Here is a 24,620-nt window from a genome sequence, read left to right as displayed (position 1 = left end):
GGAAGCTTTCACAAAGAAGAATGCTTACTCTGTTGCTAAAGTATATCCGCCTAATAAAAATGCCGCTCTCTGACATTTGCCCTTGTTAAAAATAATTTTAATTTGCTTCTGTTCGCTGCAAAAACAGTAGTGAGGGCCTCTTCAGGAGCCCCTGTAAAGGACAGTCAGATGCAAGTAAGAGAACTACTTAGGAGTCCATAATGTACGTACTCTGTAATGGAGCAAGCTGGGTGGTTTGGGTTTTCATCTAGAAATAAAACTAGTAATTTGTGGGTTTATGTACCATACTGTGGTGGTGTGCTCTCCCCTCCCCTTTCTGCTTAAGCAATAGCCACTGGTGATGGTCGTGGTGGCTGCATCTAGCTTAAGTTGGAGTTTGGGGAGACAGGTAACGCAGTAGTGAATGGCCATCAATCTTCTCAACGGCTGAAGGCTTGTTGAGCGTGTGCCGACTGAAATGCAGCTGGTGTGCAAATGTGACTATAAGTCAACTGTCTGACTCTATAAATAGCAACAGCCCAGGGCCGGTTGAGCTCTCCTGCACGGCAGCGGGCTGCACGCCAGGATCTCCCCTTGAGTAGGGACACCCCTCAAGGCTACTCCACGAGGCTGAGAGATCCCTTGCCACAACAGATTCTTGGTAAGTGATTAACAGCCCGCTAAACCTTGAAATCTTAGCGATGTGATACAAAGGACTGATTGCGCACATACAATGCTTTAGACGTAAACTGTTGACCAAGCCTGGGAGAAAGTCTGGATCCAGCCTCGCCTGAACTCCCCTCTGAGAAGGAGTTTAGAAGGCGAGGGTCTCACTTCTGAATGTCATGACTCGGTGGGGGGGTCTCCCTGATGGTTTTGTCTGACTCTGTGCTCTACGCAGTAAACAATCAAGTGTACCTTGCCACCGAATCTTGTTAAACCACTGTCGCATTTACTATCAAGCTTTGTTAAATCACTTTTATATCAATAAACATACTGCTGCTTCCCTCCTACGAGTGAAGTGCATAACTCATTCTGTGACCAATATCGTTACTGTGTAGTACTTCAAGAAACAAGGAAGTGCCAGGCCAACGGTGGCACCATCGAACTTCTCTATGTAGAATGAGATCATTTCGACCCTCACCCTCGGCTGTGTGCAGCGCTTTTCAGGTTTGACTCGGGGAAAGTGTCATATAAAAAAGGCGCTCTCATGTTCTATACAATGAAATTAGGTTTCGGCGCGCATGGCTGTTCTGCAAAACACCTGTTGGAAGCAAAATTAGATGATGGTAGGAGTTTTTCTGAGAGTCACATCATTGCAAAGTCATCTCATTGCAAAAGGGTGTGTCCGTGCTCTTGTGGCATTTGCAATGTCTGTTCCCACCGTTCGCACTGATCCTTGCCGTCATCCAAGGAGTGAGCAAGACCATCTAGAGAGCTTACAGGTATTCAGCGCTACTGTAATTCCACAGAATGGTAGACTAGCTGGGAGAGTAATCCCCAACTAGCCTGCAGTAATACTATGACTTCAATTGTGGCAACATGCAGCTCTCAACATAATCTTTAAGATTTTGCTACCAGTTAATTATATGAAAATAGAGCCCCTTTGGCGGGCTGAGCCAAGCTGGAGCGGGCATCGCTCCTGTTACCGTGTAACAGGAACAGACAAGGTAGGGCAGGGGTGTTGCTGCCCTGGCAGGACCCTGGGCTGAAACAGGCCTTTGGCACAGCAGACCATGCTAACGCCACATACCAAAACAAGGTAGTAACGACATACCTGACATTAGTCTTTGGTGAAGTTCTTTCCAAAAAACGATCCCTTGTTTAGGCGGAAATGGAAGGAAATGGGCTGGTTACAGCTCTCGTTACGTGGGGCCCTGCTGCAGGGGGGCTGTGGGGCTGTTGGCTTCTCCGTGGGACAGAAGCGTTAAACCGCGTATTGAAACGCGAGGGGCAGGATCTGGGCGAGGATCTGGGTGAGTGAGGGGCAGGATCTGGGTGAGTGAGGGGCAGGATCTGGGTGAGGGCAGGATCTGGGTGAGTGAGGGGCAGGATCTGGGTGAGTGAGGGGCAGGATCTGGGTGAGGGCAGGATCTGGGTGAGTGAGGGGCAGGATCTGGGTGAGTGAGGGGCAGGATCTGGGTGAGGGCAGGATCTGAAGCAGACGTCGAGCCCTGTCAGAGCCCTGTCCGGGGCTGCCGCAGCGCCCCGAGCCGCCGAGGGCCCTTCCCCGGCTGCAGTATCAGCGGTCACGCGGCCGCGGCTCAGCAGATCGCGAGGCGTTGTCGGGGGGCGGGGGGACGACGACCAACAAACGAACCCCAACCCAGCAGCGTGACACCCCAGTTCTGCCGGGGCACCCAGCCGAGCGGTCCCTGCGGGCCGGCTCCGGTGCGGCCCCCGGGCACACGTGGGTACCCCCCCACCGCCGGGCTGAACGGGGCCATGGCCGGCCCTGCGGCGCGGCCACAGCCGGGGGGCGGCCGGGGGCTGCGGACACCGTGCTCCACCGGGCGCAGCGCCTCGGCCGCTCCCCCCGCCCCGGCTGAGCGGGAGCCGCGCCCCCTGCGGCCGCCCCGGCCGGGCTGGCGGCGGGGCCCTGCGGCGGCCCGAGCGGCCGGCGGGCTGCGGGACCGCGCGGGGCCGGGACTGGCGGCAGGGGCGGGGCCGCGCGGGGGTGGGGCCGGCGGCGGGGGCGGGGCTTCGCCGCCCGGCGGGCGGGGCGGGGCTGCGCGCGGGCGGGCCGCTGGGGCGGGGTCACCCCCTGCGCGGGGGCGAGGCGCGTGCAGCACCGGGCCGGCGGCCGGGCGGGGCCTCGGGTCCGAGCCCTCCCTGGGCCGAGTAAGGGCCTTCTCGGGCAACCGGAACGCGCGGTGCGGCTAACGGAGCCGCGCGGGTGGCTCCCTCGCGCCCGTCCAGCCCCGAGTCTTGTTTTTTTTTCCTGTTGCACAAAGTCTCTGGCGGAGCAGAAGCGGCGTGGGAGCTGCGGGGGGCGGGGCGGGGCCGGGCGGCGGGGCGGGGCGGGGCCGGGCGGCGGGGCGGGGCGGGGCCGGGCGGCGGGGCGGGGCCGGGCGGCGGGGCGGGGCCGGGCGGCGGGGCGGGGCCGGGCGGCGGGGCGGGGCCGGGCGGCGGGGCGGGGCCGGGCGGCGGGGCGGGGCCGGGCGGCGGGGCGGGGCCGGGCGGCGGGGCGGGGCCGGGCGGCGGGGCGGGGCCGGGCGGCGGGGCGGGGCCGGGCGGCGGGGCGGGGCCGGGCGGCGGGGCGGGGCCGGGCGGCGGGGCGGGGCGGGGCCGGGCGGCGGGGCGGGGCGGGGCCGGGCGGCGGGGCGGGGCGGGGCCGGGCGGCGGGGCGGGGCGGGGCCGGGCGGCGCCGGGCGGCGGGGCGGGGCCGGGCGGCGCCGGGCGGCGGGGCGGGGCCGGGCGGCGCCGGGCGGCGGGGCGGGGCGGGGCGGGGCCGGGCGGCGGGCACCCTGAGCTGTAGCTCAAGGGTCTCCCGTAGCTCGTCGCGCCGCGGTAGGAGATGGCCCAGGCGGGGGGGAAGGTGCGTTTAGCGGCGGTGTGGGCTGGGAGAAGCCGTGACCCCGCTGGCGGCTTCGGGGCGGGAGCCCCAGGCCCCTCGCTCGGGCTGGTCGGGACGTTTGCGTACGGGCTCCCCTGTTTTCCAGATGAAAGTGGAACGGCAGAAGCTAGAGAACTCGTAGTTCTTTAGTGATTTTTTTTTTTTTGTCAATGATGTAATCAATTCCTTAACACTTTTTCTTTTTTCCTTCAGAACTGAAGAACTTCAGGGCGGGGAGGCTGGTTACTGCCGCTGTTACGAGGCACCAGAGCAACAGCTCCAAAGGCTGCCGAGAGTAACAGCGTGAGGCCAACAGGAGGGATCATGGAGCCAGGTCTTAACAGAGATAGAGGGTTAATGCCATCGGCAATATGCACAGGAGAGGGACGAGGGTCCATGTGAGTTAAGTGTTTTTGTTGTTAGGTTTTTTTGGAGTTTTTGGTTTGGTTTGGTTTTTTGGGGTTTTTTTCCCCTTAAAAAGCAGAGCAGCAGGACCAGAGCTTGGGACAGTCATATTCCACCGCAGCTACAGTGCTACGTGTCAGAGTGACATGCGAAGGCAGCGAGCAGCGATGAATTGGTCACGCGTACAGACTTCTGAAGTTTTTCCAGTGTGTCACGGTGTTTGTTGACTGCTCTCTGGCTACGTCCAATAGTCCTTGGGTGGTATATCACTGTTACGCTGCTGGAGTAAAACTTAAATTTAATAAATAGCACTTCCACCATTAACATGTGATTGATAAATGCTCCCCTCGGCCACTCCTTATTGCTGAAAGAAGCTGCTGAGTTCCTTAGCTCTTCTTGGCTGAGTCATTACACCTACAGCAGAGAGACTATAACTTGTCACCAGTATTCTTTAAAGAAGTAAATGGCTTTGGGTTCAAGGGGATAGCAGCGAGTGTGGTAGAGTGTCCTTGTAGTCAAATTACTGAGACAGAAGATGATGAGGCAGATGGAACACTGGCTGGCCGTCACATTCAAAGGGCTGTGATCACAGGGCTGTAGGTGATGCCCAGCTGATGGCCATTACAGGCAGTGTCTCCTAGGGATCACCTCTTGGGCCACTATCGCTTAATGTCTTTATTAATGACCTGGAACAATGGAATGGAGGGCACACAGAGCAAATAGGGGAGTGACTGACCCGCTGAAGGTCCCTCCGGGTTCATGAGGGACTTCAGCAGGCTGGAGAAATGGGCTGACAGGACATAACAGTCAGCAAAGACAGAGTGCACTACTGGGGATGGAGTATCCAACCCATGCGCTGCTACAGGCAGCGGCCAGTTGGTTAGAACAGAGTGCTGCGGAAACGGACGCAGGAGCGCTTGATGGAGAACGAGGTGGACGGTGCCCTTGCAGCAGTGGGGGTCAGCAGCACCTTGGGCTGGGTCACTGAGGGTGTGATATGGTGGCACTTTTGGAAGCAATTCTGAGCCTCTTTATGGCCCCTGTGAGACTGCACCTGGAGTACTGCACTCAGTGCAACCCAGTACAAATCATCCGTTAACATACTGGTGCGAGTCCAAGAAAGGCCACCAAGGCAGGTGGTGGGCTGATGTACAGGGAGTGGCTGAGAGGACTGGGTTGGTTCAGCCTTAAGATGAACAGGGGAAGTAATGATGCAGTAGCTGATTTTTTCCTCCTTCTGCTAATTAGGTTAATTTAACTTATGTGGATAATGAGTGTAATGCATTGGATCCATGGTATTATCAGATGGTCTTCAAGAGTTAAAAGGACATTTTTAAATTAGTCTGAATTCATAATTCTGTTCATTTTAATGTTGTTTATTACTGCTTTCTTCTGTAAGGCAAACTATATGACCTTTTTCAGAAAAATCATACTCCTGTAGCGATCCAGTCTTGCAACTGTTTGTACATGTATCGGTCTTACTGCAACCAGTTCAGGTATTTTGAGGTCTAAAGAGATCATCAGCCTGTCTAGTTTGACATCCTCTGCCTTGTAGGCCACAGCATTTCACTTGAATTTTCTTACATTCAACTTCCTAAGTGTGTCTTTTTTTTTTTTTTTTTTTTTTTTTTGGAAGACACTGTCTCAGTAAAAAGACATCATGGCCCTATCAATGATGCTTCCCAAATGAGATCAAGTTCTCCTGTTTGTTTTGTTTTGGAGCCCTTTTCTGCACCACTGTGAGCTCTCAGTGTCCTTCTCAAAATGCTGGTACCAACATGGAACCCAACATTCCCATACGAGTCCATTCTGTGCCCCAAGCCAAGGTAAAAAATCTCTCCTACTTTTTAATGCACCATGTGTTGCATGTACAGGGGCAGTACTTCCGGCTTCTTGATGTCAGTGGTAGTTGCAGGAATAAATGAAGCATATGCAATCAGAATTTAAACATTAAACTTCAGGTCAGTTGGTCTTTTAGCTGCATCTTTAAAATTTCTGAAAAGAATATAGCGATCGACAGACATTAAATGAAAATTTTGTTCAGGATCATCAGAAGGATGGGTGTGATCAGAGTCTGTCAGAGGTGGTGTTTTTGGGGGGTTTTTTATTTCATTTTCTTTAATATCGGACCTGCTTTGCCAAGCAAGATGTTTAACTAGAATGACTTAATGATTTTACTCTTCAAATAGTTAAAATTGTTCAAATCACCATATGTGGTTTCAAGACATATTGTGTAATCTCTCAACATTCAATTTCATGCTTATTTATGATGATCTCATCAATGCTGAAAGCATCTCATTTTAGTTGTTTTCAACAGATGCAAACCATTTGATTTAAAAGATTTCCCATACAACCTTTTGTTGTTTAATGTTTCCCCTTCTCTGTAGTGGGTTCGTTTCTTTTTTTGGTGTGTAATATTCATTTTATACAGCTGCCAAAGATCACCCGGGTGTCAGTCAGGTGGGGGAAGGGTAGTAACTGCCAATAAACTAGAAAACTGAAAAACTTACTGATCAGATGCTTAACAAACTGCTGAAATGAACAACTTGTGATTTTTGCTTTACAGGGTGGTTTACCATTAGCCCAAGTTTGGGACAACATGCAGTTCACCATCTTTGTTCACCACATCCCCTGAGAATATAGCTTGTATCCCAAAGGAAAAACTGCTTGTCGGATCATGTAAGTTTGTTTCTCACATCATGTAAGTCTTCGTTTTATTCTTTTCAGATTGCAATGTTACATGGTTTTGGTTTACTTTGGTTATAAAGGCAACAAAGAGATTTTGAGTTTAGAATTTGAAGACATGAGATACAATTTCTTAGAAAACAGGAGATTTGGGGGGGGTTGCCAGTATTTTTTCTTTTTAATATAAAATTGCTTTGAGCTTTTTCCTGGCATGACATCTGTAGAAATTACTCCAATATTCAAAATTGCTTCTGGTATGTTCCTCAGAGCTTTGATTTATTCTGCGCACTGTCACTATACTGAAATTGATGTTCCTTCCTCCATTTATGTAACTGAGATCTTTATCCTGTTGATGAATGTGGGATTGGGCAGGTGTTCTTGCCCTTATTTAATCAATAATTCGCACAGCATTGACAGGTGTCTTTACTGTGTAGGGAACTGTAGGATACGGTGCCAGAGAAGTGGGATATTCATAGTCAGCTCTAGAGCAAGTCCGAGTCCTGTTCACAGGCGTGCTGCTGAATAGCTGCCAGTGTGTTTGGCTGGTTTGGACGTTGCTAGCAATACTCCCAAACTGATCGGTCAGATCAATTTTCAGGTTCTTTGTACATATTTTTCCCTTTTCCCACCACCACCAGTCTACGTTGGTTCAAATGCTCGTACCCTCAGAAGACAGTAATGCTTTGGCATTATGTATGTGTAGGGCTAAAAATGCTGCTTTCATAAGGAAAGATGAAGCCTTCTTTCACTGTTGAATGATAAACTTGTACATTAAATTTAAACTAAAAGGTGATTAAAATAGCATTGTCACTTTTAAATTATGGAGTTTGAATACCTCGAATCTTCAAAAGCTGCTGTTTCTTTTAACATAATTTTCCAGTATTTCTCCCGCCACATGCATCTAGAGATCTCAGAAACAAGTGGCAAAACAGGTCTTCATTTTAAAGAAGGCCAGGTGAAACAAGCTGACAAATCCCGCTGGGATGGATGCATGGACAGTTGGTACCTCCCAGGAGGCTCCTGGAAGGATTACCCAGAGAGTGGGACTTTGAAACACAAACCCCATTCTGATTGCAGTAGTGTTGACTGCATGACCAACAAAAAGAATTTCAAATTTACTGTCTGTTAGGGAACAATTTACTTTTAAGCAAATAAATTGAAAACCTCTTTGAAATAACCATATTCTAAAATATAGCTTTTATTATTATTTCTTAACTTCTGCAATACTGCAATTTACTTGTTTTTGTAACATAGCCTTGTTTCCTTTTCAGCTCAGTTTCTTCCTAGAGCTGGTTTAGTGTTTTTATCAGTGGATTTTTCTGACATAGATGTTACTGATACACATTAGAAGCCACAAAGTATAATTGTTGCATGTGAAATTTTCACTAATTCTGAAAGCGTACTTCATATCTTGACCTACTGTGCAAATGGATGCTGGTCTTCACAACTGTTTTTTGAAATATATTTCCCATCCTCTGGTTTTAGCGATTTTTATCTACAGGAAAGGTGATCCTAGATTTCATTTGCTTCCTACATAAATATGAAATATTAAAAAAAAAAATAAAAAATCCACTAATGCCTATTGTGAAAAAGGTATCTAGACTCAGTAGTTTAGTTTTCTATGTAATGAATGTTTCTTGTGTTAGTGTAATCTTAAATTTTTGTAATTTTTTATTTAAATGATTTTACCCAATGAAGAAATTCAACAACATGGATATCAAGTGTCATATCTAATTTTAAAGGCAGTCTTTGCAATAAGAAGAGTTTATAGCATGACTGAATTTTTTGGTATTGTTTTGGAACCCACCTGGGAAAGTCACACATGTGACTGCAGTCTGTAAAGCTTATAAACGTGTCAGTAATGTTGGTCAGATTCTTTCAGTAGAACAATTAATTTAATTTTGTAGGGATAAAGTGATGTTAAACTTAACTGAGATGTAACAGTAATTGAAAAGCACTAGCTGTATAGCTTGATAGATTTCTTCACTCAGATAGAAATATGACTTTTACAGAAGAGTCAAACAATCATTTGAAGAGGAAGGATTCTTTAATATTACGGGGAAATATTTGCATTTGACTAGCTGTGCCAGACAATGAAGTCACACATTAGCAAACAATCTCAAATTATTTTTGAAAGTGATGAATCTATAGTTTGACAGTTGCAACCACAGTTGTAGCAGCAGACACAATTACAACCTTTTCTGCATGTTCCCCGCACTCACCACATAGGGTACAACCACCTTTAAGAAAATGCAACCTCATTTTATTCACAATTACTGTTACCTGATGGATTCTAGATATAGAAGTGCCCTTTTTAACTTGATTTTCATATTTTAGCAACGAAAGAGTTCTTAACCCTCACTGTCCAATTTAAAGAGGGAGGAGATTTGTCTAAGATTCCATGTTAAGGCACAATTTAAGCGCAATCGATGCAGTTAGACTACATATCGGAAGATATTTAAACTATGAAGTATCAGTAAAAATCCTTAGGTCACAGCAAAAGATTTGAAATATAGTAGAGTGGCAGTTGAGTCAATCCTTCAGATCCCAATCCTCAGTCGTGGGGCTGCATGTTCAGCTCTTACCTTTGCTCTCCAGCTCTGTATTAACAACTTCTACACGCAAGGTTTTTCAATTTATGTGCTAGAAGATAGCTAGCCTTTTATTTGACAGAAGCAACACATCAGATACTGACTGCTGGAAGATTCTTTTAAAAACTATGAATTTTTATTTCTAAAATCCAACTCTCATTCCCCAAGCTCCACAAGGTTAAACAAAGGAAAACATTTTCTAAACAACACCTGCAAAAAGGAAAACATTCTGTTCCAGCATCCAAGTATGTACAAAAATGTTTTTGTACATACAAAAGAGCTAAGTCCCCCACCCCATCCCCCCCCCACAATGTATTCTTAGGCTAGAAACCCTGTAATAATACTCCAGAACACTGACAGAATGAATTTAAAGAGGGGCATTAAAATTAAAAAAAAAAAAAAAAAAAAAAGCCTGAGGGTGGGGAATAATTTTTTATTTTAATCTCCATCCCACCTTTCCAGCAAAGTGGCATTGTTATTTCTAGTTAAACGAGGGCATTGCTTACCTATATATTGACGATTTTATTCAATAGGGTCTGCTAAAAGATACCTTGTGTTATTTCCAGTTGTACAAGTTTCTCTAGAAATAGTTCTGCCAATTTTTAATCGGAACTTCTTTACATTTTATGTAACTATCAGGATTTAAATATTTATTTTAAAGCAGCAGCAAAAAACTGTAACAGATAAAGTCGATTTCTGATTGTATGCCATTAATTAAGCTAATAAAGAATACTATAACCAAGGCATCTTTTCTACAGGTGATTAATTCTAAGAATTATTAATAAGAATAATTAATTAGAGTTGCCTTATGATTAAATTCCATACTATACATAGCTTTAAAATTTAAATACTCTTGGTATTCTATTACCATATTTTTCTTTCCATTTGAGCATAGCTTTAGTGAATAAAAATATATGCAGAAGTATTTACTCCTGGTCTGTCATACTATATGTATATTTATAACTAATACAAAATATAAAAAGAAAACAAATATTTTAAATGTACATAACATATTTAAATAATTGTAATACATTTGCTGTTTGTTCCTTACAAATCCTTTGTGTTTTTTTAAAAAAAGTTTTTATAAATACATTTTAATTTCCATGAAAGTGTAAGGGGGACAGCTGCCAAAGATTAATTTATTAGAAAATAGACTTTTATAATCTAGATATTCAAACCTATCTAAACAAAACATTAGTAAACATCTTTGTACTGCTGTTAAAGCACAATAATCAATGTATGAAACAAAAAACCTAAGCACTTTTTAGATTTTACTTTTGCTGTAGAATCCTGTACGTAAATTTTAGTGAAAATTAAAAAGGGGGCCACAAATGTGTGAAACTGCCACAGGATTTCATTCATTCTAAAACCAGGTTGCAGTGGCTATCAATAAAGTAATTCTATTATTATGCATTTGAAAGCATGTTGATGGATTTCACAGTTTGTTATCAATATCCTGATAGTGTGCAGATAGTTGCTTACTTCCTTTACAAAGCATCTGTTTACACAGAGTTGACTGAAGTATGTCTGTATTGTCTGACAACACTACTCTTATTTAAAGAGAAAAAAAAAAGACATGGCTGTCTATGAAGTTAGGACTTTTTTCTTTGGATTCTCAAATAACTTCTTCTTTGGATTCTCAACAAGCATTTGTATAGAAATCCTTTTCTTGTTCTCATTTTACAGTTTTTGAAGTCCAAGTAATTGCCCTTCAGGAGGAATCAACTGCCATCTTTCTGTCCTTTGACAATCAAGGTTAAATCAGTATTAACCCCCAGAGTGTTATTTTAAGCACTACAAAGTACAGAGGAAAATACCTCATCAAAATGGGTTAAGTCGTATTCCTGTTCCTAGTGGTGAAAAAGGATTCACTTTTGCCCACATCAAAGCATCATTCAGTGAAATAGCAGATTTTCCGTCTTCAAGGAAGAACACTGGACCCTGTACAGCAAAAAAGTTTGGGGAGGGAAAGAAAAAGAAGTACACGTAATGTGTAAAGCTACTGCAACAGGACGCACATTTTGTTCTGAGAAGAACGTGAAAACCTGACAACTATCATCTGTGTTTGTGCAAGACTTGTACCCCACCGACTTCAAGCTTTGATAACAGTTATACATTATAAATTAGTTGAACTTGCCATGTTCCAAGATCTGGAGACCCAACATTTAGTAACCCTTAAATTTTTAGTTTCATTTTTAGTAATGGTGGTGTTTTGTGTATGTTTGTCAATTAGTCTAGAATTAAATTTAACCTGAATTAGAAACTGAGGTAACAAGGGGTTTTCCCTTCAGAATACCATACATATTTCATTGTGTCTGACATTACCTGTGCTGATTTGTGTGCTTCCCCATGTGCAAAAACCCCCAATATAATGCCTCCAATGAATCGTTTGAAAACATGGAGTCTACATGCAGTCTGCAGAATAATTTCACATGTTCACTGTAAAAAGGACAAAATACTAATTTATCTGATGGAAGAGGAGCTATTTGCTAATTACTTCCATTTGACAAAATGTGGTCTCAAAGCTGCAGTTCAGATAAGGAGTGCTTTCTTGAAGAGTTAAGCTCTCCAGACTTGCTACTTAAAGCTTACAAACCACAATTTGTAAACTGCAGTTCAGCTACTATACCTTAGTTAATAAATACTAAGTGATTAGTGAGCTGATCTGCATGCCTAAGGCAATGACTCCTAACGTTCACTAATCCAGAAATATGTAGATGACATGGACAGCGTAGATGACAAGCCGGTGACACCATGTTTGCTATTCTTGTTGGATGGATCGTAACAAAGGTGGCTGTACGTGGCTGTTCGCAGATGTTGAGAGTAAAGCCATAGCCAGGGACCACTGGTCTAACATGGAAGTGTTGGCAGCAAGTTTTTTTAGACTTGATGGTTGCAGTTGTGAATTTTGTTCATCTCTGAAGTCCCACTAGCATTTTCCAATCTCCAGTTTCCGACACAAAACTCTCCCTGTTAATCCCTGAACAAGCCCGTTACTTTTCGGGCTGGGATGTTGCATTGGACAGAAGAAACAGAGTCAGGCTCTTACAAGGGAGCAAATTCACACTGAGGCACTGCCTGGAGACAGGAGCCCGAGAGTAGTGTTTCCAGGCTCTGTGACTCTTCCCTTTATGGAAATAACAACATATACCAAGAAGTATGGTATATACTTATATATGGCATATATTAGGACTGGTATGTTTTGATCATAAATTCTATGCAAGTAATGATCGCATATAGTAAAGAATCACTATATTTGATCTTTAATATCTGACTTTGATTAATCATGATTTACAAGTTTTATAGTATACATTTCCCTAATGATGAATACTAACAACAGAATAATGTTACTATGTGGTTGAAGATAACTAATTTCCTGGTTTTTATTCAAGCTGTGGTGAGGTAGTAGATAAGAAGCTACATGCACTTTAGACAGAATATTTGGCAAAGGAAATCTGTCTTTCCCATGGAAATTAGAAAGTTTCGGATGGGGAAGCTGGGCAATTATTTGATTGGACAATTCTTCATATGGCCTTTCTTGTATAACAGATGTCAGCGCTTGGCCTCTTTCACTTCTGCTACTGTGAGAACAGGGAAAACATTTTTCCTCCCCAGTGATATGCCAACCTCACAACTGGTCAATACCATCACTGAGAAAGAACACGTCAGCGCTCTGAAACCGTACCTGTATCCTCAGCCCTGTCAAACAAGAAATGTGAACATCTGAATGACTAGGCAGATTTGATCCCGTGACATAGTCGGGCCCAACCATTCCTTTCAGAGGCTCCTCCTGTATTCGTGACACGAGCACTGAATACACCGTCCTCTGCCATTCAGACGGCGGGGTACACTGCAATTCATCGGTAGGCCTGTGAGCAAAAGACACCTGTTTCTCAACGATATCTCTTAATTTGTGTTAAAAATGAAGACACAAAGTACTCATTTTTTTACATTCCTATTCAGATTTTACAAAGGAAATACTGTACTTGCAACTAAACAGTGAAATACCAATAGTCTCATTGATGGTAATTTTATATGTTTCCACCTACTTGTTTAATTGAGTACAAGCTCTCCATGCATCTAGTTCCTCAGAAAGCTGTTCAATTTTCAAAGGTACAGATACTTCCCGTCTTTTTAAAAGCTGACTGAAAAGGAATGCAAGTAATTGAAGTCCAAATCTTTTCTAATAGTGAATATTTTCTTAGAAGTAAAACAAGACAGACAGTAGTAATATAAAACTAATTTTTAATTGGATATGGAAATAACTTTATGGAAATATATTGATCCTTCACAATAATCACTATATTAAACCTTAGAAATATTAAATTACTACACATAAAAGTATACATTTTTATTTAAGTTTGGGTTTAGTTATCCCTATTTACACCCTCTTATTAAAACTGTCTTCAACTAGCTCTATTTTTTTTTTCTTTGAGGCCATTCTATATTTTAGGAATATATGCATTCTTATTTCTTAATAATGACAACTTTACTAAAAATAAGGACCCATTTTGCCTATATACAGTAGATACGATAAAAACACAGTTAGAGTAACATGGTTCAACACATGCTCTGGGACAGCCTTGTTTCACCTGATTACTTGTGGAAAACAGTTTCAAAAATTTTGCCATGGATGCATTTTTTATTTATCAAAATATAATACAAGGGTCAGTTATTACCTGACCTAATTCAGCAAACTTCCATTTGTGTTGGGATGCCTTAAAAATGTCCAATTTAAGCATGTAAGTGTCCAGTTTAAATGGGATGGAATCTAAAAATCTATGAATCCTGAAAATATTGGGGGCAATCTGAGAAAAAAAAAATTAAAGCAGTATCGTCCTGTGGTTCTTTAAACCTCAGGAAAACTTGAAGCTTGACAAGCCAAAGTATCACAGACTGAGTCAAATATAGCTTGTTACTAGTCTATTAATTTCCATATCAGAATAGCCCTTCTGGAAAAGGTTATATTTCATCTTCTTGTTTTCCATCCATTAAGTCTGACTGCTCAGGAAAAAAAAAAAAAAAACAAACAAAAAACCAAAACCACCAAACAGTTCTTTTCCCTTTTCCCTACCTCTCACCATGTTTCAGAGATGAGGATGACTAAGAGGAAAGGCGTGCTGTTGAGACATCTGCTGAAGAGGACTCAAAGAAAAGGGGCAAATGCACAATTCTAAGATGTGTTAAATTTATGTTGTTTAATTATCTTTGGCAGGCAATTCTGATAAAGTGTCAGGAGGTGCAGGAAAGCTCAGAATTCAAATAAGGTGGGAAAGGACTGGACAACATACACGTAACATTTATTTTTGATGCAGAGATAAATGAGCTGATATAGCAAAGCTACAGTGGTCAGTTAGAGCAGCTAGGGGAGAAGTAACAGCTAGAAAAATACTAACACAGCTTTCACTATGAAATCAGTGACATCCTGGTGTGACACCCAGCAAGTCAGGTGACAAACCCAAAAGGATCTGACAGTCCCAAATTGTAAGAGAGAAACGGACATGAGTCAGCTGGATAGTAGTATCGTAACCAAAGCAGACAGGAAGCCTAAACAATTGTGGTTGTACTCCGAGTAAGGAATACTAAAGTATTGTATGCAAGCCTGTTTTATTTACCAGATAACATAAAGATTACTGATCTTCATCAAGTCTACTGATCAAGTCTAAGTTGGTTGGTTCAAGTCCAAGTGGGTGAAGCCAAGTCTGGTCAAGTCAAGTGGGCTTGGTCAAGTGAAGCCGAGTCTAGTCAAGTCAAATGGACCAAGTCAGGTCACTTAGTGGGTTGGGTAAAGTCAAGGCAAGTCCAGTCACGTCAAGTGAGCCAAGGTAGGACGTGTGAAGTCATTGAGGTCAAATCAAGTCAATTGGTTTGGGCTGAGCTGTTTCAAGTTAGTCAAGTCTAGTCAGGTGGGCCTAGCTGGGTCAGGTCAAGTCAGGTGACTGGTTGGGGTTGAGGTGGGCCAAGCAGGCAGGACCAGACCAGGTTGTATCAAGTGGGCCAGGTCAAGTGTATTAACGCCTGGGAACATTAGTTCATTCAGTAACAGAAAGGAACATTAACTCATTGAGTAACAAAAGGTCAAGCCAAGTTTCTTAGTGGGAATCAAGCTAGTGCCCAGTCATGAACTCTAAATGCAAGTCCTTTTTGCTATGGAGCAATTCTTGGCAGATGGTCTACACATCAACGCAAGATTAGAACTGTTACAGTGAACATATAATCATGCATGGAGGTAATGCTGAATACTCATCTACTTCTACAAGTTTGTCTTACAGAATTAAGAATTTGCCTGAAATCTGGGATTCATAATTTGCTGCATTAACTCAGAAACTTCTACGTGTATAACGCATAAAGAAAGTAGAGAAAGAGTAGAGAAAGTTTTATATGCAGGTATGGGTATAACCCTTCAACTTTATAACAGAACTGGGAACTCAGATACTTTTTTTTACCTTTTTTTTTTTTTTTTTTGAGGGGGTGTGTGTGAAGCAGGAAGTAGGGACAATGCATGGCATACAGAAAACATAATATTACCTTGTATACTCATAAAGTGCAGGTACAATGCTATTGTACTGTCTTCTGATAGCAAGTAAAGCACCAATGTAACCACATAAAATCAGCAACTCATTCCGAAATCTGTAAGTTGACAAGTATTAATCATGAACAAAACCAAGCATTTGCAAAAATATTAAACAAACTCATATTCAAATTATAATTTTAAAACCTAATTTATCCACCCATCTTTTGTGGAGAATATATGATTTCTCTTTATGCTTACTTTCTGTGTGATGTAATTGTTACAAGAGACTCCATCCGCTTTATACTGATCTCAATTAGTAAATTTTAAATAACACATACAACAGATAGTTATTAAGCATAATCATGTAAAGTTACAAAAACAATGTCGCTATGACCTTTGAATGTGATAAAACTCTAAACGTAAATAAAATTGCCCCTCATATTAGTGTGAACTTGGGTTTTGCCAAGTTCTCCCACAGGCTGCAGGTAAGAGTTACGCTTTTTGCTCCTTCTAGGTCTTCACACATACACCTGTGCAGTCATAGCTTCAACCACCTGTCATAAAGGTGAACCACAGCTATCCAGCTATTTTAAGAGTTAATTCTGAGAATGACAGCTCAAATTTCCTTAAACACTTTAACATAATAATCCATATTGTGTCTGGCACCACTGCTCTTCTCCTTCAGGAAACTGAAACCAAGAGCTTATCAAAGTGAGATTCTTCACTCATTGTAAATGCCCCACAGAGAATGAAGCAATAAAGTATCTTTTTTCTTCTTGCCAAACCATAAACATTTAGGAAAATTCCACATTCTGTTCTCCAGATTGGGAATTAGCCTGCTTGCTGAAGTTCTTCTGTACCCCTCTTCTGATAAACAAAAAATGATACTAACAGTGTACATATATATATATATATATATATATATTTATTAATTCCAGAAGTTTCCTTTAATGAAAATTCCACTTTTATAAGTAAGGAAAATATACTTACTCACTGCATTTATGCAACACTAATCGTTCAGTGCGTATGTAACTTAGAAGATCAAGATATGGACAAACTGAATCTAAAGTCCAATCTGAGCCACAAAGTTGTTCTGTTGAAAAACAAACAAAAATATCTCAAGAAGCAAGCTGTACAAATGACTTAGGCTTTAAAGGTTTCTTCATCCAAGTATCTACCTTTCACGTACTGAATGCCAACAGGGAGAGCCTTTTCAGGTTCTGTGCTTAACAAATAGTACTTTATAGTTTCGAATATATCCCCATCTGCCTGAAATGTCTCTGCCAACCGCATACATTCTTCTACATCAGGAAGATTACACTGGAAAACAAAGATTTTGCCAAAGAATTACTGTAACATTCAAACAATTCTCTAAGATGCATAGATATACTGAAGTTTGCACATAACAATAAGATCAAACGTTCTCTGAAAGAATAGTCATGATTTGAAGCACATACCTGCATATAACGTGCATTAAGAAAGTCATCTAGATCAGAGAACAACATAGAAGGAGAAGGTTCTGCAACTTTAATTTAAGCAGTATCAGTTTCCATTGCTAATGTTTTTGTGAACCTTTAACTACTGTTTAATAGATATGCAGTCTGGGTTGAACCTTAAGGAAGTTAGTGGAGCAGACCCTTCTACTGCTGAAGAGGAAAGTGGTGATTTAAAGGAAATAATAGGCATAAAATGTAAACCCAATTCAGGATAGTACAGAAAGCTGAGGTGCCAAGACATGATTAGGCTGCACTTCAGTGATGAGGAGGTTATAAATCATACTGACAGGTAATTCTGAAGATCATAAGCTATTTCAGGAAATAACCCACGTCATTGAAAGACTACACACAGAGTAGACTTAAAGAACTAAAGTTCTTGTGCAATACCAAAAATGAAGTCAATGAGGACTAAAAGAGCAAAAAAGGATATGTAACGTATAAGACTGTTAGTGACAAATTTATCCTACAAATGTATTTGGCCTTCAGTTTTCTGAAATAAGTATACAAATCAATACATAACCCCTTGTTAGCATTCAGGTAAATTCTTTTTTGTCATACCTTTTCATGCAAGTCACTTATTTCTGCTGCGCATCCCGGATAAAAAGCACATAGTTTTACTAACTGCAGTTTATTATCAGGAATCATCATGAGAAGATCAGCTGCTAAATCCCTGCACAAACAAAAGATGACATGTAGTTACTCTTGATGGTTTTTAATAGGAGGAGACTGTTTTCTCTTTTACATTCCTTTTATAAAGAAGAGTTTACAAAAAAACCCAGCAACCCAACAACTATATCCAGAGAAGAGCAGAAGCAACCTCAGCCTTGGAGACTGGTGCACTAAATGAGGCTTAATGTATTTATTTGGAATACATGTGTTAATTTTCTGTTGCTTTAGTTGGCCGAACTAAACAGCTGTGCAATCCTAAAGCATCAGAACCACCTCAAAGTGAGGTGGGTGTATATGTGAGCAGGGATGGGAAGGTAGAGTAGGGCCCATCCCGTATGAAAGAAGGAAGGATGTTCATGTGGCTCTGTGTCGTGAAACCATCCTCAAACTTCCAGGATAGAGCTCCATGTCATCAGTAAAAAGCATCTGTCAGTCATCCAGAAAGGCTAGTGCTTTGTGACATTACAAAAGAGATTAAACAAGAAAAAAAGGTGACACCTATTTTCATCCTTCTGAAAGAAAAACTGTTTTAACTGACATTTCTCAAATATTCCTAAATTTTTACCATTTGTTACCCCCTCCTTAACATAACAAGCAGCACTAGGGAAAACATGGAAATATTAAGAAATTATTTTAAAACAATTATTCTATTGAGCATTTAATAACCAATTATTCTGGTTGTTCTATAACTCTTCTAATCATGCCGGCATCATTTCTCCTGTGACCCACAAGACTGACTTGCGCCTGTGTAAGGCAAAAACTCTGACCGAGTTCCCTTGGATTTTCAGAATGTGGTCCTTGGCTTAAAAATATTCAAGTAAGCTACTGTCCAATATTTACAGCTTTACTTTACTTTAAAGTAATGATCACAATTTAAAAATTAGAACACTTAGTTCAAGCTTATTGTAAGCATTAGTAAAGTCACACGCATTTCAAATCTCTCTCTATATATAAAGAAGCAAAATACCTGTATCCAAGTGATGGAAAGCTAAAAGGAAGACATTGAAACAGTAATGAACAAAATTTTGTTTTGTATTCTTACTTTATGAAGGAAAAAAATCTAATAGAAAATAACTGAACTACAACAGCAAACCTAAGGGTCAGGTTAAACAGACTTTAGCAATGCAAAAATAGCTTTCCAATGCCTTTTGACAATCTAAAGAAGCTAATGCCAAAAGGTCTTTGGAAAAATCTGTTATCCTATTACTATGCAATAGCTACTTTTCCAAGTTACAGACAGGCTCTTTCAGAATATAGGATATTTCACAAGTTCTTAAACTATTTTCAGGATCAGTTACTCTCATGTACTCATCTTCATAGGCAATTTAAACATCTTTTTTTAAGTGATTAGAAATTGCTCGGCCAAAAAATTGAAATAAAATGTTTATTTAAAAAATAAAGAAGCCAACAAACTGTATTACCTGGAATGTTTTTTTTTTTTAAGAATCAACTGTCAGTATATAAAGAACAAAATCAGGTGACTAAGTCTTGAGTAAAATACCACTAGCCTTCTGAATAGCAGAAGGTTGCTTTTAGTAATATTTAGGTACTAAACACAAAATGAAAACTGTGTTCTTAAAACACTCACACATTTTTCCAAGGCTGTAAATTCAGAAAGATGGGGAAGGGCACAAATGTTTAGTATGACTTATTCTGATTTCTTATTTTAGAGTACTTCTACAAAAAAAATCTCAAAACCAAACCAAAACAAAACCGAAAAAACCCAAAAAACCAAATTTCCACCAATTACTGATTTCATTATTAACCCATCAAGGTCCTTTTGGTATTCCTTGAGCTGTCTACACCTAAATTAGGTGTGTCCCTGCAATGAAATGTTCCCAATAGATGGATATCCCTAAGCCTAACAACCAGTAAGAACAAAAAAGGAGCTTTTCAAATATCAGAGGCCCTGGAACTCCAACTTCCCCACACATGATCTTATACATGCAGCAGACTGAGGGGTATTATGCTGTGCCAGTATCTCTTTTATTACAAAACACAAATAGATTCAGGATATCTGATCTCCTACAGAACAGAAAAACATGCTGTAATGGCTGCAAATTAGAACCCAGGATTGCAGGGTGTAGCTGCAATAGGTGTTCAGTATAGTACATGAAACCCTGTGACAAATCCAGATGTATACTTGGGCAATATGCAGTACATCAATTTAAAACTTTATCATGTATACCATGTAGTGTACACATGCCATAACTTTACAGAAGTTTTATGTACATACACACAAATGCCATACTATTACAAGTACTTGTTATGGCACTGAGATCAGGAGAAGCTTCTGTTATGGAACTGGAAAAATACACTTTTTCTTAATTCTCGTCCAGTGCTCCTATCAGAGGCTACATAAAAATCATTCTTCACAATAAAGGCAGGGAGATCGGAGAAGGATCTTCAAAGGCTTTAAAAGCTGCAGATGGAGTTGCCAAAACAACCCCGTTAGAACTGGTGCAATGCAGACACGCTAAATCCTTGCAAAAGCCAAGCAGCAAGTCATCCGTTTCCTGGTTTATCTTTTTCTACAATAAAATTGCATAAGGCAAGTGAAATGCTCTGTAGAAAGGAGTTGCACTGTTTCTCCCAGGCTACCTCTAGATACTTAAACAAATACCAATCGTAGCAGAAAAATTGATGCTCAATTGCAATATCTGTTTAAGCACACGTTTTCTTTCAAATGTTAATTCTGAAACACCTGTACAGCTACCAAGTATACCTTGGGAAGATTTTCTGCTTTTCATTTGTAGACAAAAACCAGACCAAAACTGTATCCTTCAAAGTAAAACCACAAGAAAGAAAAGAAAATTTACCAGAGGTAAAGTTTCCCCATATGCAACAGAGAAATTACTCCTGCAGAATTAAATAGTAATCCTGTTTCATCCTTAAATCTTGTCAACTGTCTTGTATTCCTAACACCAGTATAACTCCTCTGCCTCTTAATTTTTTATATTTTTCAAGCAAGTACTTAAAAATCACTTCACACATCCTACTGAAGTTTCTGTTCCTTTTGACTTTATAATTAAATTCTAGCCTTGCTTTGTCTGGAGCAGTCATTTTCACTCAGCACAGACTAGGACTTGCTATGCTACCTATTGCCCAAGTACCTAGGGTTTTTTCAGCAGGTTTCATACTCTGTTTGACCATAACTCTTCTCTCATTTACCACGCATACACAATGTATTTTGAGATTAAAGCAGAACATTTGCATGCCCTGTACTTCAAAGGTCTAATACAGCAATTCTTATTCTACCTACCCATGGTGGTTTGCTGTCTATACAGGTTTCAGAACGAAACAACTTTATCGTTTCGTCAGGGGTGGGGGTGGAGGGTGGGGAATAATCTTTGGATTAAGAAATTCTTACCATGTTGTTACTGTCATACATTTTCTTGCTAGTAATTCTAGGGCATAATGTGTTGCTTGTGCTGCACTTTCTCCTAAGACAGTACCCACACTGATTGCCAACTCCAGTTCGTTTCCACGAATCAGGTTTGCCATCGCAAGCTTGCTCAATGAAAAAATTACATCATTAAGGGACACAAGCATTTCTGGGGATTCACCATTTTGAGCATATGACATTCATGAGACTGCTTTTTACAGAAGGACAAAATATGCATTAATTAAAGCAATTTTATATATAATTCAGGTCTCCCGAATGAGTAAATAATTGCGCACCACACGATAATCAGTTTTTAAATAACCAAACAGATTTCCTTTAGCAGAATCTTCCTTTAGTAAACTAAAGAGGTTACATAAATATCATAACGAAAAAGCATGATAGCAATTCCTTCTAGTCTTAAGACATTAACTTTCAGACTATAGTATTTCCCCTCTTTTTTGAAAACAGACTCAAAAAAAGAAACCAAACCAGGAAGGCTCCTGTTCTGACCCTTCCTGGGCAACTGGGGTTGCTGATAGGCATAGCAGAATATTCAACAGTAAAAGACTACTCAATAACTTGAAATATGTCTATTTTGAAATACAGACATTAACTGATTACTGTTTTCTTTCTGAACAGCTCATTAAGATGGAATTTTATTTATTCTGAGGGATAGAGGAGCAAAAACATATTGAGTCAGCAACAACAAAATCCAGAGAACGAGGAAAAGAAGTAATTTGTAAAACCACAAACAAAATGAAAAATAAATAAAAAAATTTTCCTATATTTCATCCCTATTTTTATACTGAGGGGTAGGGGGTTGTTCCTATTTACTTCATCATTTAGCCTACAAATTCAAGATAGAGATTGCATCTTTTGTAGCACAATGAAGTTCCAGTTCTGAATGGGTCTTCTGAGTCACCATAAATGGGAAACAGTAATACTTATGTGTCTATGTATATATGTAAGGTACTTCTGTACCTTATATTTTCTAATATAACAAGATACTGTATATATAAAAATACAATTAAATAACAACATACTACTTTCTATGCATGACAGAAATCTTGAAGTTAGTAGCAAAACTTCCCTGATTCTATTAACTTGAATAATGTATAAAGATCAAACTCTATAAATATATACAAAGCAAATACCAAGTAAAAGTAGTACATTTTAGAATGTGGTACACACATTTTAAAAACCAGTTAAGATGTGGAGATGTAAAAAGGAAGTCAATGTTAGCTTTTCCATAGTTAAAGAGAAAAACAAAAGAAAACAAAAAAAAAAAAAGATTACCTCTATATTTTCAACAGCCAGATGGCAACATGCTGCAAGCACTGCATGGCCATCCTGGAAATACCATTCTGCCAGCTCTTTACTGACCTTGTGCAGAAGCCTGCAAGAACAAAACATGAATTCTGCAAGATCACATAAATGTTGGAGCTCTTTGGCTCTTTATTTACTTACAAGTCACCACGTTTGCTTCTGTACCCTACAATTTCTGTATTTGATTTACAGATAATGACAGCACTAGCTTTCAAAATGCAGTTTGAGCTTCACCCCCCACTTATGCTGGTGCATATTCAGTAAGTCAGTTTCCCAAAATCTACATCAGTATGGAAATGCCTCTTCAGATTAACAGAAGAAAAATGAAATATTTGGATACTCATTCTGTACTTGTAAACTCTACATAAATACCTAATTGCTCAAAACCTGCACATGTAAATGAAGTAATTACACAGCCTCCAAGCTGCTTTTGTTACTACACATATAACTTGATTATGTAATTTAGGATTCTCAGCACTCTTCTAAACAAGGAGAGATGCATGGTTTCTTTTATGGACACATACAATGAAAATATGGCCATTAGTTTATGTTGTCAGAAGCTTCACTGATGACAAACGGTGAAGCTTCAGGAGGACAAGGTGCATCAAACATAGTGTCTCACAGATACTTCTTAATGCTAAATCTTACTGAACTTATCAGAAGTTCTAAGTTAATATGCTACATATTTAAACATATTTAAGTGCATAGGAATGGTCCTTAAATATCAAGCAAATGAAAAGGATAACTATAATACATACATATGAAAAAATCTGTTTGGTGCCAGGAGGCACAGCAAGGGAATTATTCGGTGTAGTTGAGCATCAGTGAGTTAGTAACTGTTATACGTACTAGAAGATGTAATATTTTCTTGTCAAATTCTACGTTGCTGATGCCAAATTAAAGCACTAAAGTTTATCTCCCTTGATGACTTTACTTTCTGCACTAAAATGAACTAGAACAACTTACTCGTTGTAATCATCTGTATTGTTTCCACCAGAATTTGAAGACTCACTTGTTGTGGAGAGTGGTGAAATCTGTATATTTCCCTCACAGGCTGCCTAGAAGTGAATATAAAAATGGATTAATGCACCGATCAAACTGATTATTCAATGTGATTTTTCACCCCCCCCCCCCCCAAAAAAAAAAAAATCTAAGATCTGTAAAAAGCCTTCTAAAGCACGGTTATAAAAAAGGAAATATTTAAACAAATGAACTTATTCATAGCAAAATCTTAGACTAGTTTTATCCAGCCATACAAGAAATTCTACAGAAAAGACCTCTTCCTTCCCATGCATTTGTACAGGATTTTTTCCAGTATTTGAATACATTTAAAATGGACAGTGAGGAATACAACCTTGAGTTTTAAACCTCAAGGAACAAGTGGCTGTGAGTAAAGGATGAACTCCATAATACTCCTCAGTAGGCATGCTAGCAAATCTGCAAAGGTTTATACAATGGCACAAGTTGAACCATTTTGTGCGTGGCAAGAAATTATTTCTAACATTAAATGAGAAGAGATCAGTGTGAGTTAAAAGGAAATTCTTTCATGTGCTTTAGGGTGTAGCTGGGATTGAAAGGCAAAGAAAGTCCTGGTATTTTATTGCTTTAAACTTTTGAGAAGAAGACTATTCTATGAATTGTAATAAAAGCAACCCCTTCAATGTGCCTCTCACAAATAAAATTAAAATATTTCTAAAGCTTTAAGGTGCTTTAAGGTTCAAACACTGTTCTGTGCACTATTCAGCTACTATTAGAGGAACAACAAAGAGATAGACAATTTTTATAGGACAAATTCACATATGTTTTTAAAATTTTATCTTTGAGGCAACTAAACTTTCAAGGACAGGCAGGCATGACAATGTATGAGAGACAAATCTTGAGAGTGTATTTAGCAAACTATACTAAGCATGCAGAAATTAGTAAAAAAGAATAAAGAAATGGTGAGGCAGAGTAAAACAAAGTATCAGTCTCACATGTCTTGTGTGCTCTTTAACTTGTGTTTACATTAAGAAGC

The 24,620-nt window shown here is 40.6% G+C and overlaps 1 protein-coding gene and 1 long non-coding RNA gene across 3 annotated transcripts in view; one reads left to right on the top strand and one right to left on the bottom strand.

Moving 5' to 3' along the window:
- The first annotated feature begins 2,242 nt into the window (after positions 1–2,242).
- On the top strand, positions 2,243–11,483 carry LOC114016376 (uncharacterized). 2 transcript variants are annotated; one of them, XR_008730680.1, is made up of 5 exons: positions 2,243–2,389; positions 3,749–3,933; positions 5,577–5,766; positions 6,507–6,619; positions 10,903–11,483. It is a non-coding gene; the product is annotated as an uncharacterized LOC114016376 (long non-coding RNA). The 2 variants fall into 2 exon arrangements; XR_003560797.2 differs by lacking the exon at positions 2,243–2,389 and having other exon boundaries at positions 3,532–3,933; positions 5,663–5,766.
- Positions 8,654–24,620, bottom strand: part of WDR17 (WD repeat domain 17) — a 65,200-nt gene continuing 49,233 nt past the window's right edge. Inside the window, exons 20-30 of the mRNA XM_055700911.1 lie at positions 23,573–23,664; positions 22,577–22,676; positions 21,266–21,405; positions 18,863–18,883; positions 17,785–17,896; positions 16,909–17,050; positions 16,721–16,823; positions 15,745–15,846; positions 13,266–13,361; positions 12,902–13,085; positions 8,654–11,157 (exon numbers count right to left, since the gene is read on the bottom strand). Of these exons, the coding sequence (XP_055556886.1) occupies positions 11,038–11,157; positions 12,902–13,085; positions 13,266–13,361; positions 15,745–15,846; positions 16,721–16,823; positions 16,909–17,050; positions 17,785–17,896; positions 18,863–18,883; positions 21,266–21,405; positions 22,577–22,676; positions 23,573–23,664 (1,212 nt within the window). The 3' untranslated portion in view covers positions 8,654–11,037. The remainder of the gene's footprint in view (positions 11,158–12,901; positions 13,086–13,265; positions 13,362–15,744; positions 15,847–16,720; positions 16,824–16,908; positions 17,051–17,784; positions 17,897–18,862; positions 18,884–21,265; positions 21,406–22,576; positions 22,677–23,572; positions 23,665–24,620) is intronic.

The sequence above is a fragment of the Falco cherrug genome, chromosome 1 (assembly GCF_023634085.1).
Source record: "Falco cherrug isolate bFalChe1 chromosome 1, bFalChe1.pri, whole genome shotgun sequence".
Classification (NCBI taxonomy): Eukaryota; Metazoa; Chordata; class Aves; order Falconiformes; family Falconidae; genus Falco; species Falco cherrug.
The sequence above is the reverse complement of the archived record's forward strand: the minus strand, read 5'-3'. Positions and strand labels throughout refer to the sequence as shown.